General features: G+C 44.7%; 1 protein-coding gene across 1 annotated transcript in view; it reads right to left on the reverse strand.

Annotated features, from left to right (window-relative positions):
- Nucleotides 1-1825: 1825 nt before the first annotated feature.
- Nucleotides 1826-15778, reverse strand: part of Itih2 (inter-alpha-trypsin inhibitor heavy chain 2) — a 36647-nt gene continuing 22694 nt past the window's right edge. Inside the window, exons 12-21 of the mRNA XM_021215845.2 lie at nt 15052-15233; nt 13359-13544; nt 12871-13010; nt 10503-10672; nt 9765-9902; nt 5943-6056; nt 5398-5596; nt 4120-4292; nt 3478-3589; nt 1826-2139 (exon numbers count right to left, since the gene is read on the reverse strand). Coding sequence (XP_021071504.1) covers nt 1992-2139; nt 3478-3589; nt 4120-4292; nt 5398-5596; nt 5943-6056; nt 9765-9902; nt 10503-10672; nt 12871-13010; nt 13359-13544; nt 15052-15233 — 1562 coding nt within the window. The 3' untranslated portion in view covers nt 1826-1991. The remainder of the gene's footprint in view (nt 2140-3477; nt 3590-4119; nt 4293-5397; nt 5597-5942; nt 6057-9764; nt 9903-10502; nt 10673-12870; nt 13011-13358; nt 13545-15051; nt 15234-15778) is intronic.

The raw sequence follows: 15778 nt of genomic DNA on the forward strand, positions 1-15778 counted from the left end.
ACCAGGCTGGCCTCGAACTCAGAAATCCACCTGCCTCTGCCTCCTGAGTGCTGGGATTAAAGGCGTGCGCCACCACGCCCGGCTGTTTTTTGTTTTTTTTGTTTTTTGTTTTTTTTTTGTGGGGGGGGAAATAGCAAATTCTTAAAGCCACAGTGGCATCTGTTTCTCGTCAGGCAAACTTGACCTGGATTCTGAAAAGTCACTATAATCCTTTCTTTTGCTGGAAGAAAACATCGAAGAGATGTCATTTTATTTTATTAAGAAGTCCTTTAGAGTCTATTGAGATGGCTCAGAAGTTAAGAGCACTGATTGCTCTTCCAGAGAATCCATGTTCAGTTCCCAGCACCAACACAGTGGCTCACAGCTATCTGTAACCCAAGTCCCAGATCCAGTGCCCACTTATGGCCTTCGTGAGCGCTTCATGACACGCTATCCAGACATCCGTGCAGGCCAAACACCCATACACATAAAATAAATTGCATGTGTGCCCAACCTTTGGTTTCTCTGGGCCGTATTGGAGAAAGGACTGCCCTAAAATACACATTAGATCTAGTAGGATCTACCTGGTGGCCCATAGGTGGTGAGATCATGCGTTGTTTTTTTTTTTCCATGACCATTGGGTCATGATGTCATTTACAGAGTTCATGCTTCAGAAACAGACAATCAGGTTAAGACTATATATATATACACACATACATATAGTCTGTCCATGCTTGGTTTTATTTACAGTGCTTTAAAGAACAATGGTTGTGTGTGTGTGTGCATGCAGCATGTGTACAAGCCTGCAGAGGTCAGAAGAGGGCATTAGATCCCCTGGAACTAGAGTTATAGATGGCTGTGCGATGCCATGGGGGCTCTAGAACTGAAACAGCCCCTCTGCTGAGCCAGCTCTCCGGCCTCTTGCATTTATGGTTTTTACCTTAAAGAAGGTTGGCTTAGTTAACAATCATTTTAAAACATGGGTTTTAAAAACTGGAAAACAAACTTCTAACTAAGGTACAATCTCCACCAAGGTGTATTTTTCTCAAATAAGGTTGCCAACCATTTAAGGTAAAATGCACATTTAATTGGTTTCATGGTAACTCTGTGATTGATACTTGGGCCAAGCTTGTGAACACAGGCCACATGAGACAAAAAGATGGTTAATCTGCCTGCCGCACGAATAGCAGCTCTGTGTTAGTTGGCTGAGATCTCAATTGTTCATACCGAATATAACTAAATAGCAAGCTGTCAGTTCATAGGACCCTCTATAAAGAATGATCGGCTTGCTTACAGGGAAAGCTGGCTTTTTTTTTTTTTCCCAACTCTTGCCATTAACTTGATTTCCTTCTTTGAAATGCAAGGTTGATTATTCATTTAAAATAGAAAATAAGTCACCAAAGTTCTGGTCTCAAGAGGGATTATATACAAACAATTAGTTATTGATAAAGTCACCTTTGCAGGTGATGAACGTTGAAATACCAACTATTAAAGTTTCTTCCCCTGAGTTACACATACAGGGTTGATTTTTATAGAACTATAGAACTGTGACCCCAGTTTTTGCACGTAAATGTATCTCCCATCCCTGCAACGGAGTTCAGTGTAAACCTCTATTATAAAGCAACCATGGAGACATAATGTTCCCTGTTTATGTCTGTGTTCACCCAAAGTCTCATAATTGACCCTCCTGTGAAGTAACAGCAAGTGTTTGATCCCCGGTGCTCAGGTGACATTTAACAGGAAGTGGACTTTCACAGTATACCCAAGTTCCTGGACTTGACCTCACTGGCTGTGTACTCACCAACCAGGTCCTGGGTTACTGATTAATACATCCTCAGAAAACAAATTCCTGAGTCTTTTTTTGCAAATATTTATTTTTCTCAGGTGGGTTAGCAGGCCTTTTAGGCCACTATAATATCTGGGTTTATTTCGAGTTGCTGAAACGAGGGAATAACTGCAAAAAGGATCAAGGGAGAAAAGTGTACACATACAGTTTCCAAAACTATACGCCATTAAGGCCGTTTGAGAAAGCTGTAGAGCTGAGGCACAAAATAATCCTTATAATGTCCGTCAATGAAACCTTTTCCACTGTTGTGTACGAACCAGCAGGGAACGTCTGTTCCAAACACGATATCCGTCCTGTAGTCCTTCTGTATGCCTCTGGAAGGAAGATGGCGCATAGAATTAGGGAGGCGACAACACAGTGACACGGCATAGCTGGGAACAGCCCTTGCTCCTGTTCTTTGTACCTTTCTTAACTATTTCTACCCACCCTCTACCCCTTCTCTGCCACCCCTGCCAAGTTAAAAGAAATGTCAGTGTCTAGGGTTGGCCCTAGAACACAGTGTAACCAGTGTGCACTCAGACAGTTAAGACAGTCCTCCTAGAGGCTGGTCTCTGTGGATTCCTCCAGCAGTGCAACAGTAGCAAATGACTAGTAAAGATGGAGAACCTGAAACTCGGCACCGTGGGCTAACTGTGATCCCCTCCCCGACCCCCTCGGTTTGTGGTTGTGTTTAAGGGTGATGCCAGCAATTCATGAGCGAATTCAAGGCTTCCCCTTGGAGGATGAAGAAGATTGATATTTCGAAATGCATGCAGCACACTGCCTTCAGCGAGCCTTAAAAGAACGGAGTGGGGCTCGTTTGGTTTCATTTACTAATCGACAGGTCTCGGGCTTGCAGGAGATGAAGAGGTTTGTTACGGAACTGCCTATGCTGTAAGGCGGTTGCTGAGTGACTCTCACCCTTTCCCCATGCTTACTAATGTCTGTTAATAACCCGTCGTTTTCTGTCTGGTAAGCCAACACCGTTTGGGCGGTAGAATCCGAATCCACCATTAGACTTCATGTGTCTACTCTGTGGTGGCATGCATCATACATAATTTTGAGATTTAATTATCACCGCAAAGTTACATTTTAATTATGTGGAAGATGACGGCATATCTGTACTGTTATTTCTAATAAGGAAATTAATTGCTTTATAAAATATCAAAAAGACAAAAATGATTCAAAACACTATAAAATGAGGCACAGGGGAGACAATTGAACAAGAAGGAGGGGACTGAAATTCAAAGATTAATAGTTGACACTCAGAGTGCTTATTTCCTGCATTGAAATGAAGCACATGGATGTGATATATGTAAGAAAAACTACCCCCAAAACACGTAGTGTATCCATGTTCAAGAAACTTTTACATAAAATATGCATGCCTTCTCTAGAACTGTGCCTCCTGGACATTTTATGATCTCTTCCTTTGGTCAACAGCTTCAATTACTCAGTTTCTGACCATAGGGCTCCAACATTCAGATGAGAGCACTAGATTGATTAATTCATCTTGCCATTTCATGATGTGCGCGCACATACGTGTGGTCATGATTTGCTTTTAGTCTGGGCTATCTGACGTGTCCTCTGGCTAATATTGTATATGCATCTATTGCCGGTGACTTGGGAAGTTTGACAGCATGCGAGGTGGCTTTTCTTAAGCATCCAGGACCTACCTGGTGACAGTCAGCTTATGTCCTTTCACCTCCATGCTTGCCTCCGGTTTTCCCGGCTCCTTTCCTGGTCTCTCATTGAAGATGTGGATGGCTGGCTCCTGCATGAACTGCCCTAATGACACAAAGCATAGACATTAATTCACATAGACTCCAAGGCCTGTCACTGGGCTAGAGTGGCATATTGATCTGCCCTCCAGAATCCCTTTGTACTTGCTGCCGGCTTACTAGAAACTACCCACTTGATGGCAGCAGGCTGGGAAGGTGTAGGAGAGTGCAGCTCAGATCACAGTTGCAGGGTGGTTTGAGATGTCACATGCTTATGTCTGAAGTCTTCTTAAAATACCTGATGTTATGGAGTCTACTTGTCACAGACCTCCTAAGCCAAGTCACCTCTCTTCGGTCACAAAAACAACAACAACAAACAAACAAACAAACAAAAAACCCTTATCTTAAATTTTAACCTGTTTTCTCCCTTGTCCTAAGTTGCCACTTTTGAGTCATTGGGCAAATGGTGTTGACCATAATGTTCCCAAGTCATCCTGCCACGTTGAGCTCTCCGCTCTGGTGGCCTTGCCTGCCACCTTCCCAGCTTCTAACCATAGTCATCCAAGTCACTGCATGCTGACAGTCGAAATGCGTTACCTAACAGTCCATGCACGCTAGGCGAGAACTTGTCTGTTGGGGGAGCGTAGATCCCCAGGAAGTCCACGTTAACTGGATGCTTCCTCCACACACGATGCAGCAGAACGGAAAAGAACAGCTCTTTATTCAGGGTGAGAGTCACAGATTTTTCTTTCTTCACAGAGATGAGCACCCTATGGGAAAGCCAGCATAGAACTAGTTTCTAGATGATTTCAGAGCTCTCTCTCTCTCTCTCTCTCTCTCTCTCTCTCTCTCTCTCTCTCTCTCTCTCGTGTGTGTGTGTGTGTGTGTGTGTGTGTGTGTGTGCCCATGCATGTATGCATACATACTAGTGGAGATCAGAAAAAGACAACTTGCAGGCAGGGCTTTCTTCTCCCCCTCCACTTTGTGGGTCCTGCCTGAGATTGAATTCAGGTCATCAGTCTCAGAAGCAAGCGCCTTTGCACACCGAGCCATCTTGCTACCCCCTAATAACAAACCCTCTGTTCCTCCAGTGAGAGCTTCACTGCCTCAGTGTTATGGGATGTGGGATGTCTAGAACAGTCGGCGGCCAGGTCCTAACTAGGAAGATGCTCTTGAATAAAATACAATCATACCATTTGGAGCAGACTTGATGTAGTCAGCTCCAGATTTCAACGGATGGATCTGCTTACATATACTGAGCACTTACTGGATGCTTTTCACTGAGCCTTATCAGGGAGACACAGTGAACATCGAAAACAATTCCCAGACCCAGGGTGTCTTAGTCAGGGTTTCTATTCCTGGACAAAACATCATGACCAAGAAACAAGTTGGGGAGGAAAGGGTTTATTGGCTTATACTGCTGTTCATCACCAAGGAAGTCAGGACTGGAACTCAAGCAGGTCAGGAAGCAGGAGCTGATGCAGAGGCCATGGAGGGATGTTACTTACTGGCTTGCTTTCCCTGGCTTGCTCGGCTTGCTCTCTTATAGAACCAAGGCTACCAGCCCAGAGATGGCACCACCCACAAGGGGACCTCCCCCCTTGATCACTAATTGAGAAAATGCCTTACAGCTGGATCTCGTGGAGGCATTTCCCCAACTAAAGCTCCTTTCTCTGTGATAGCTCCAGCCTGTGTCAAGTTGGCACAAAACTAGCCAGTACACAGGGATAACCCAGTGCAAGGGAAGAGCTACCCTGAACCTCAGCATCCTTGTATCTAAAATGATCTGTATGATCTCTGCTGAGGTTGAGGCCGGCCTTGCTTCTGCAGCTGTGTCCCAAGGGCTGATGGGAATGGAGGTGGAATACTACTTGCCTCGAGTTCCCAAGGTGAGCTGTGTCGGACCAGGACAGTTGAGATGTAGAGGAGCCAGAGCTCAGGGTGATGGTCTCGGTGCTGATTTCTAACTTCATGCCTTCCTTTTGGAAATAAAATCCCAGTTTTCCAAAGTAGGTGCTTAGCTTTCCATTCTCTGCCTTTTTGGCACCGATAAGCTGACCGTTGACTAAAATCCCTGTAAAGGAAAACATGCTTTCTCTCCTGGGCCCCTCGGGTGGGCACCACAGTTTGTATTTATAATGTCTGACAAGTCAACAAAGTCGTCATACAAATATTTTTTCTTTATGAGATGTTTTAAAGTTAATATTTTTATAGAATAAAACATCAGCTAGCTCATGCTCAGAAGATGTATTTTTAAGTTATACTTGCTTGAAATGATTAATATATATAATTCAGTTTCTTACTAGTCATAGTACTTTTAAAAGCTATAGTATATCTAATGAGGTGAGAAAAAAATGAATCCCAGGTAGCCTGGCCATCATGCTATTAGTTGCTTCAAATGGAATCTGCTTTTCTGTTACCTGATTCTGGATCAGACACAAGGCTTAGGATTTTCCCAGGTTCGGAGTCAATATTGAAACAAATGTTCTTTTTGCTTTTGGGCAGGTAAATGATGAAGTGGGGGTCATTTTCCACTAGAAAATATACAAGAAAAAATAAAAACCAAAATTATTAAAAAGGAAGCTGATTTTTGTCACTGTTGCTTACCGAGACAGGATCTAACTTTGCAGCACAGGCTGTCCTTGAACTTGTGATCTTTCTGTCTCAGCCTCCAGAAGGCAAGATTGTAATCCATTATGTTACCTCCTGACCCTCCTGTTCATCTCTCGAGCTACACAGTTCATTTCAGGTGCTTAACAAAGACTTGGTTCATTGGTCAATGTCAAGGTTGGGCACTAGAGGGCACTGTTAAGGTAGGAAACAATGGCTCCTTCGGAAAAGATTTATGGCAAAAATTTCCTTCTATATAAGTACTGTACATATGGTGGATTGAATAATATTGCTCCCCACTGCCACCCCAGGTTCATATATTTGAATGCCTAGTCACCAGGGAGTTGAAATACTTGAGAAGGATTAGGAGGTGTGGCCTGTTGGAGGAAGTATGTCACTGGCGGGTTGGGCTTTGAGGTTTCAAAAGAGAAAGCCTGGCCCAGTCGCTCTCTCTCCCTGCTGTCTGCAGATCCAGATGTAGAACGCCCAGCTCCTTCTCTAGTAGCCATGCTTCCCGCCGTAATGATCTGTCTCTAGGCAAATGGAATGGAACGCCTCCTCACACTAATCAGTGCAGCTTTAACTTTTAATAGGGTTGGAAGTGGGTTGAAGATCTCCGTGTCAACTTTATATATTCCTGAAATCCTAAGATGTATGGGCCAAGCACTAGCTAGACTTTGCTGGATGTCTAGATATGAGACTCTTGCTTTATAACTACCCTACAGCCATTACTCCGTAATACAGGCGGGATGAATGAGAGCAGAGAAGTTAGTGTACGGCCCACGGTTACATTGGAAGAATTTGACCCCAGGCCGGTCTGACTCAGGGGCAGCCTTTTGTTGCATCAAACAGCAGACTAGACATGTGGAAGAAGCCTTGTGGTCTTACTGGGAATGTTGTTTTAAAATTGGCTGTCTTGTCCTTTTATTTTGCTGCAAAAACTTTCCTTTGAAAAGTGACAGTGTGCGTGGTCCATGTGATGAGTGGACAGTGTGATGTCCATGCTGGACACCATAGCATGTCCTGCTCTTGGGAGCCATTCGCCACACAAGCCCTGCGTGCTGATCTTCCACTCAGGGTCCCTGCTCGGGAGTGTAGCTATTAGGGAGCGTTATCATCAACAAAACGGAAACAGCAAATCATTCGGGTCCCACAACGAACACTGTTGGAGAGAAGCCACAGGAAGTGAGACGGTCACCCGAGTCCTTGCTACCTGCTTGGTGTATGTAATAAACGTTTGGAGCCTCTCTTTCCCTTTCCTCTCCCCGCTCAGCTGCACTGTGATATGACGCACAGGACAGTGCACACACGAGGCATGTGCTCTCCCGCATAGTGACATCCTCAGCCGTGCTCTTGTGAGATGGGGTTATCGCTGTGTGTCCACGTTGGCCTCAAACTCACAGTTCATCTGCCTTCACCTTGAGTACCGGGATTACAGGTGCCACCCACCCAGTCTAGAGTTCATTTTATTTCGTTTTAATTTGAAGTAATTAATTTTGGAGACTGAGTTGCCCTGAATAGTCCAAGTCAGCCTTGCTTCTATGATCTAAGATGTCAGCTCTGAAGATTATCCACTTCTTTGTGTGTGTGTGTGTGCATGTGTGTATGTGTGTGTGTACATATGGGCCTGTGTTCTAGCAAGTACACAGAGTTCAGAGAATTACTTGTGGTGTCCTGTTCTTTCCCACCATGCAGGTTCCAGGACTGAACTCGGGATATTAGGCTTGTTAGCAAGTGCCTTCTCCCTCAGAGACACCTCGCTGCGCCATCTGAAGAGGTTTTGTAAATAGGAGAGTCTATTCAAGAGAACCTGGGGATCTTATATTAACAACAGGAAGTAGCCTTCGGTTTTCACTTCAGACGTCCCACATGCTGCTGACCAGTGGGACGTTCCTTTAGGATGGAAGCCGGGGCACTGTTAGGATGTCCAAAGTTCATTCTGTACGAGAGAGAGAGAGGTTGCAAAGCACATACATACACGCTCCAGGGGCTGCCAGGAAGTCTGTGAAGGCCTCATGGCCTGCACACACACACACACACATGCACACACACAGTCAGGGCATGGGGTAAAGCGGGGAAGCCCGGTCAAACCCTCAGCTCATTGGCTTTCTGTGAACCCTGGGAAGCACCAGTCACAGAGGTGGCACAGCTGAGCTATACACTGTTTGCTTCCTAGCTTTATGGTGGCTAACACTCCTGGGGTGTTCCAATCACGGTGATAACAGTTGCCTAGGTTACTTCCCAGCGACTTGAAGACCTTAGACCTTGCTTGTCGAAGCCACTGACTCTTACCTTGAAAACAGACAAGTATCTGAGGGGTGACTTTATGATGCCAGAGGGCTGTCACTCCATCTCCCGATGATGCGAATACCCCCGTTTTCTGAATGTGAATTTCATAACGGCCTCTGGGATCTAATTGTGTGTTTGTAAACCACAGATTCCTCCAACTCTTCCCCACACAGTAATTACCATTCCTCTGCCCTACACATATCCTCAAGCCCTAGGCCATGTGGCTTTGAGACCTGTACCATGTCCCATGTCTCCCCATGTTCAGTCACAGTGTGAGTAAACATTATCTTTTGCTACCATTTCTGTAAACTCTGGAGCACCAGGAGGAGCTGCACTTACTGCTAAGTCCCCCAGGTGGCACCCCTGACTCACATGTTGAAAGGGAATGTGTCCATTGTGCACTGAGAGTGTACAATGGCACCTCAGCGCCCAAACTCTAACAAATATGTGTTAGTGGCTTTCGGATGATCACATCTATGGTCCATGCTTCTGACATGCATGTGACAACTAATGCATTTAAGTCAAAAAAAAAAAAAAAAAAAAAAAAGGATAGTTCTTACTCAATGATAACATCCACATATTGAGCAACTAGTAACTGCTTAACTAATTGAGGCTATTCATCAAAGGTGAAGCAGCACTCCACCAGTGCATTCCTACGAGAAGAGAATCTCTTCTATTCCAGAGAGCTCACTTGATGCAGTTGGAAAGAGTGTGAGGTATGGGTCTGTCCACATGCAAATTCATATTCTGAGCCCTACACCTCAACATATGATGGTATCTAGACATGGAGCCCTTCAGAGGTCATTAGGTGTCCATGATGTCAGAGAGTGAGGCCCTGATGCTTTTTTTTTTTTAAAGTTTATTTTATTAGATATTTTCTTCATTTACATTTCAAATGCTATGCCGAATGTCCCCTATACCCTCCCCCCACCCTGCTCCCCTGCCCACCCACTCCCACTTCTTGGCCCTGGCGTTCCCCTCTATGGGGCATATAAAGTTTGCAAGACCAAGGGGCCTCTCTTCCCAATGATGGCTGACTAGACCATCTTCTGCTACATATGCAGCTAGAAACACAAGCTCTGGGGGGTACTGATTAGTTCGTATTGTTGTCTCACCTATAGGGTTGCAGACCCCGGCCCTGATGCTTTTAGCACCAACAAGAAGAGACACCAGATAGGCCCCAGCTATTTCGACACCTCAGTAAGCACCTGGGGCTTTTGACTCCCCATAGACGGCAATAAGGCCTGTAAACGTCAGCTAGCTTCTCAAGACATGGAGATCCTATTCACTGGTGGAAAGCCGCACGGGGCTCTGATGGGTTAAGAAGGGAGGAATGCTTTTACCTTGATTCAAATGAGGAGGTGGAGTAGACTCAAGTGGCTTCGCTCCGACTGCAAGCATGGCCGACATTGGTGTCGGGGATGGGTTCGCCCATGATGGGATGGGACCCGAGGCAACCTTGGTGCCATAATACAGTGCACCTGCATAGAAGAACTCTTCCCCCATTAGTTCCCATGTACTCTTCCATAGAAATTGCACTCAATTTAACGAATTTGATTTTTGCATCTTCTTTCCCAACCAAAGGTTCTCAGCTAAGGTTTCCTCTTCCTATCTATCTATCTATCTATCTATCTATCTATCTATCTATCTATCTATCTATGTAAATGCAGTGCTAAGCATCAAACCCAGGGCGTTGAGCATGCAAGGTAACCCACAGCCTCCCCCTTTTCATCAGAATCCCCCCTCCTCTTGTTCCCTCTAGTACCCAATTCTTCCAGTATCTAGTACTATAAATGGATCTGCAGAGAAATAACTTCTCTGCTGGGCCTAGTGACACATGCCTACAATCCTAGCACTCAGAAAGTGGAGGCAGGAGGACCAAGAGTTCAAGGTCATCCTTGGCTAAATAGAGATCTGGTACCATCATGCCCACTGGCAAAACTAAACTTAAGCTTGGACACGTACGGACACAAGCTGGAAGCAAAAGGTGGACAGTAGATGGGAACAGAGGCTTTGGGACAACAACACAAGACAAGAAGGCCGCTCCATCTTGTTGCTCCGTAAGGACCCAAAGCACTGACCTGAACAGCAGGAGTGGTCCTGTGGCGGGGAGTCAGCCAGCATGCGCTCGTCTCCAGCATCATTCTCTATCACCATGGCAGTAAGCGGAGTCACGATATGATGGTCTAGAGACATCTGCAGGATTGTTTTCGTGATTTTCCTTTTGATGGCGGCGGTAGGAGCCAGACTTCTGTATTCAGAGGATAGAGATTGAAGAACATCACCATATACCAGGGTGAACTTGGGCCCCAAACCTCTTTACTCCCCCTTCTGATAGTCACCCCACACCTGGGCACAGAGTGAGGATGCCTAAGGCAATAGGGGGAACAGGACCAAATGGCTTCATGAGCCTTAATACTTTATCCAGCCACGCGGTCTCTAGGGAGTAGTTTTTGAAATTATGTTTACTTGCTTTGTGTGTGTGTGTGTGCGCGTGCGTGCGTGTATGTGTGCGCATGTGTGTGCGTGCGTGCGTGTGCGTGCGTGTGTGTGTGTGTGTGTGTGTGCGTGCGCGTGCGTGCACACATGTGCCATGATGCCTGTATGGAAGTCAGAGAACAACTTGTATGGGTTGCTTCTCTCCTGCCATCACGCAGGAGCTCAAGAACAGACTCCGGTGGATAAGCCTTACAACAAACACGTTCATCCGCTGAGCCACCTCACTGCCCCCAAGGGATCGGTTTTAAAGACTTTATGTTTCAGAGTAGTTTTAGGTTCACGGTGAAATTGAGTAAAAGGTACTGAGAGGGTCTCCATGTACCCTCCCGACCCACAGCCTCCTGGATTATAGACATCTTGTACAGATGTCTTGTGTACATGTGTGACCACAGATGAAGCATATACAGACGTATTGACATATAGGCAAGTGGTTTACACTGGCATTTACTTGTATATCCCGTGAGTAAATAGATACAACAGACCTACCATTGCAGAAATGTTCCATTCTACACATCCCCTGAAGTCCTAGAAACCACTGATCTTTCTACAGGGCTTTACAAATCAATATTTAATGTCCAGTGCAACTTCTCTATGCTTTTGGGTATAGCCAATGTACTTCTGTCCAAGGGACAGGATTATTTCTTTCTTACTTCAAACCCACAGCTTATAGCCATGTGTGCTTTTTAAATATAACCTTAATGGCATCAGGGATCTTCTCTGCAAGTTCCATTATATGATAGTTTTTATAACCTAGTTCAATGACCCTGGTCCATCTTCCTGAGAATCCTATCCAAGAGGTCAGGTGAGAGCTTTGTAATAATAAGTTTTATCAACTATCCCCGTGAAATTCTGGTGCATGTGTGCAAGTGTTTTTCTAATGACAGGATGTGATGTTAGAGATTTGAAATGCAGCTCAGCCACTGAGAAGCCAGTGATGGCATAAGTATCAAAGAGCCATTCCTTGGGAGCATTGTAATCGCACAGTCATAAATTTTTCCCTGGGCCTATTTTTCAAGAGGAAATGCAAATGGACTATTGATATGCACAGCAACATGGCTGAATCTAACAGTCATCAGGCTGAGTGAAAGTCAGAAATGGTTTGTATGGCTGTATATGGCTTAACAACAGACAAAACCAATCAATGATGATACGTGGCAAAAGCCGTGGCTTCCTCTGGATGTAGTAAAGGAGAGCAAGGCGACCTTCAGTAGTTCTACATTTATAGCAGGATGGTCATAGATACAGATGGTATAGAGATAGAGATAAGGATAGATACAAGTATAGGTATACACATATAGACATCTTCAATGTATATGTGTATACATACATGTATATCCATTAAACCACATACTTAAAATCAATGCACTCCACGCATCTCACATATGTTGCATTTACATTTTAAACATTTTAACTTTTTAAAAATGTATGTAGGTTTTTTTTGTCTGCATGTATGTTTCTGTGTACCACACATGTGCAGAGTGCCCACAGATACTATATTCCCTGGAACTGAAGTTAGAGCTGCCAGGAGTCGCACCCAGTCCTCTGGAAGAGCAGCCAGCTGCTGAGCTGTGTCTTCAGAAAACAAGGAGGAGGAGGAAGGGGGGGGAGAGGGGGAGGGGAACGGGGAAGAGGAGGAGGAAGAGAAGGAGAAAAGGAAGAAGAAAAGAGGAGAAGAAATAACTCAGCTTTCATTAGAGTGCTGTGAACGAGTCAGTAATAATCCAATCCCTCGATTAATTTGATACCTTTCTTGATTCCAAATACTTCTTGCTCATGATTTCAAATGCCCCATTTGCTGTTTGGTTGGCAGTATGGGAATTGTACCCAGAGTCTTGTGTGTTCTAGGCAAAGGCTTTCAGGCTAAGCTATAGCCCCAGCCCTGACCTCAAGTATTGTAGATGGACATTTCATGTTTATAAGTTTTCACGGTATACACTCGTCTTGCCTTACCTCTCTGCTAGCAGTTGGTTGACGGTGAGATAGGCCCACAGCTTCTTGGTGAAGTCAGGGTCTGCATGCTTGTCTTTTGACAGAAATTCCTCCAAGTCATCCATCTGACTCAGGGTTTCCAAGACCATTTCTGTGTTAGCCTGGACAGTGGAAGCATCCGTTGAAGGACATCCAGGGATCAGAATTAAAGTTAACGCATCTGCTGTAAATGCACTTGGGGGGTTATACAAGGAAGAGAGCCTTGACTGGATAGGCTCAGTGCACAAACTCCAGAGACTGGGGTTGGGGTTGGGTGGAAAAAAAAAAAATGAGGTTTTAGAGAATGGTTGAAAAGATGGCAGAGATGCACCACGCCTTCTTTCTGAACTCTTGCTTCCATTCTATGCAAGTGCTGGGGGAAGCAGAATTCTGTTAGCTTGTTAACACAGAGACCAAGTGCACCAGGGGACCAGTTAGTATTTTTAGAATAAGCAGGGAAGCAGAAGTACCGAAGTGGCAGTGATGATGCTCTGGACTTCTGACAGTTTGCTGGGATCAAATTTCCCTGCCACCACGATCTCAGAACCCCCAAAGTAGTTGTGGAAATTGTTTTGGGTGACGTCTGTTACTGATGCCTGCGGGTAGTTGAACTGAACATTTCTGAGCAGCGGAGTAGAGACCTGGTTGTAAAATTTCTAGAAGTCATAGGAAAGGAAAAAAGAAAAACAACACAAACAGTTATTTCCATACCACTTTGTAGATCTAAAGTATTTTAGATCTCCTGAGGCTTCTCAATATGTAGGAGATATCTCTTAATTTATTTGCACAGAGCTCTGGGATGATAGACACCCATGGTCATGAACTCTGGGCAGGAAGACAAAAACATACTGTTAGGAAATTACCTACAATTTAAGAGCCCCAAATTTCTCCTCTTTTTGTTAGGATCAGAAATGAAAGCTTGTGGCATTTATAATAAAAGCTATCTGGGTTGAAATAACCTGAATCAGAACCGTATCTTCTAGGCAGCCCAAGCTTCCAATGCTATTCCTGGCATTGGCACAATTTGGTTGTTCATTTAATAAACACAAGAACCATGAAAAAAGGATATGAAGCTAATTATGTGCTAGTTTCAAGTCAGTCACCATTTCTTTTTCTTTCCTTTCTTTCTCTCTCTTTCCTCCCTCCCTCCCTCCCTCCCTCCCTCCCTCCCTTCCTTCCTTCCTTCCTTCCTTCCTTCCTTCCTTCCTTCCTTTTTCTGGGATGGACAAGAAAATTAAAATATAACTGATAGTGAACTTGAGAACTTCCATAGGAGCCCCATGGGAACCCTGTGGGAGCCCTGTAGGAGCCGGGTGGAAGCTCTGTGAGAAGCCCTGTGGGGAGCCCCCTGGCTTCAGAATGGCCATTTTAACCGTACAGAACTTCACTGAGAGGTACAGAGTTTAGGACTGAGAAACTGCTCAGTGGCTTCCTTAAACTAACAATGTGAGGGTTTTGTGTATCAGTTAGAGTAAAGTTATTTTACTTAAAAATCCAATAAAACAGTGTGTGCATGTGTGCGTGTGTGTGAATGCGTAGCTCTAGGTGGCTAGGTAGCCTGGAACTTGCTACGGGCATAGACTGGCCTTGAATCCACAGAGATCCACTTGCTTCTACTTCCCGTATGTTGGAGTTAAAGACATTTGTCACCATGCCAGTCAATTGGTCTCTCTCTCTCTCTCTCTCTCTGTCTCTCTCTCTCTCTGTCTCTCTCTCTCTCTCTCTCTCTCTCTCTCTNTCTCTCTCTCTCTCTCTCTCTCTCTCTCTCTCTCTCTCTCTTGTTTATGGATTTTAAGGGCACATTTGGACTTGGTTTATATTATAAAAATCATATCTAAAATGCCAAGACAATTCAGAGAGAAAATATGTGGCCATGAAAGCGGAATGGGCAACTGCTTGTGGGACGAGGAGGCTGGCAGAAGCCCGAGGTGGATGAAAGCCTCGTGGTTGCCAGAGCAGACGCGGGTTTGGCCTTAGCTTTTCTGTTTCACGTTATTAGGTGCTGAAAGCAGCGATGAGAATGTGTGAGAAGTCATCCCAAGAGTTGCCAGAACTTTAAAAGCAAATGTGGCTCCGACAAATCCGAGCCACGTTCAGGGGTCTTCTGAGGGGATCCGTGTGAGCAATGGGATGATCTTCAGGAAGGGAGAAAGGGACTGTTACCTTGAGCTGAGAGGACGTGTCCTGGTTCCCGTAGATCCGTTGAGCAATACCACGATTTTCATTGGACAGCCTCTTCAAAAAGTCATAGTCGACATCAAATCCGATTCCCAAGCTGAACAGGGAGATGTTATCTTGGATGCTCTGCTTCACATTTTTCTGAATTTTGGACAGTTTTAGTTCCCCTAAAATTGGTGGTGACAGAAAGGCAGGAGGAACCAGTAAGAAGAGGTTAGTTAATCTTCAAAACGGAGCAAAACTAAAACTGCCCTCCGATCCAGCAAGTCAAAGCTCAGAACTTTTAAAATAGACGCGCTCTTTCATGAAGGTTTGAAGTCGCGGTGTGTAACAACTTGGGTGTGGAGACATATTCTCAACAACTCAAAACAGGTCCCTCATAAAAGAACTTGGTTAAATTATGGTGCAACTGGGCTGGGAAAGCCTATGCAGTCGCTCTACGTATTCATAGTCAATAATCTCAAAAACATTCCAATGTTTTATTAGCATGTATTACTTTATGTAACAATAAGTTTTATTGTGACATTTTTCTACACACACATAATGTATTTCAGGCAAATTCTCCTTGTTATCATTTTTTTGTCACTGCCCATTCCTGCTGATCTCTTTTCTTCTTCCAACTAGCCACTCCTCTACTTTCACGTTCAGAGACACTGCGTTTTGTTTCTGAGAGAGAGAGAGAGAGAGAGAGAGAGAGAGAGAGAGAGAGAGA

This window comes from Mus pahari, chromosome 16 (assembly GCF_900095145.1).
Source record: "Mus pahari chromosome 16, PAHARI_EIJ_v1.1, whole genome shotgun sequence".
NCBI lineage: Eukaryota > Metazoa > Chordata > Mammalia > Rodentia > Muridae > Mus > Mus pahari.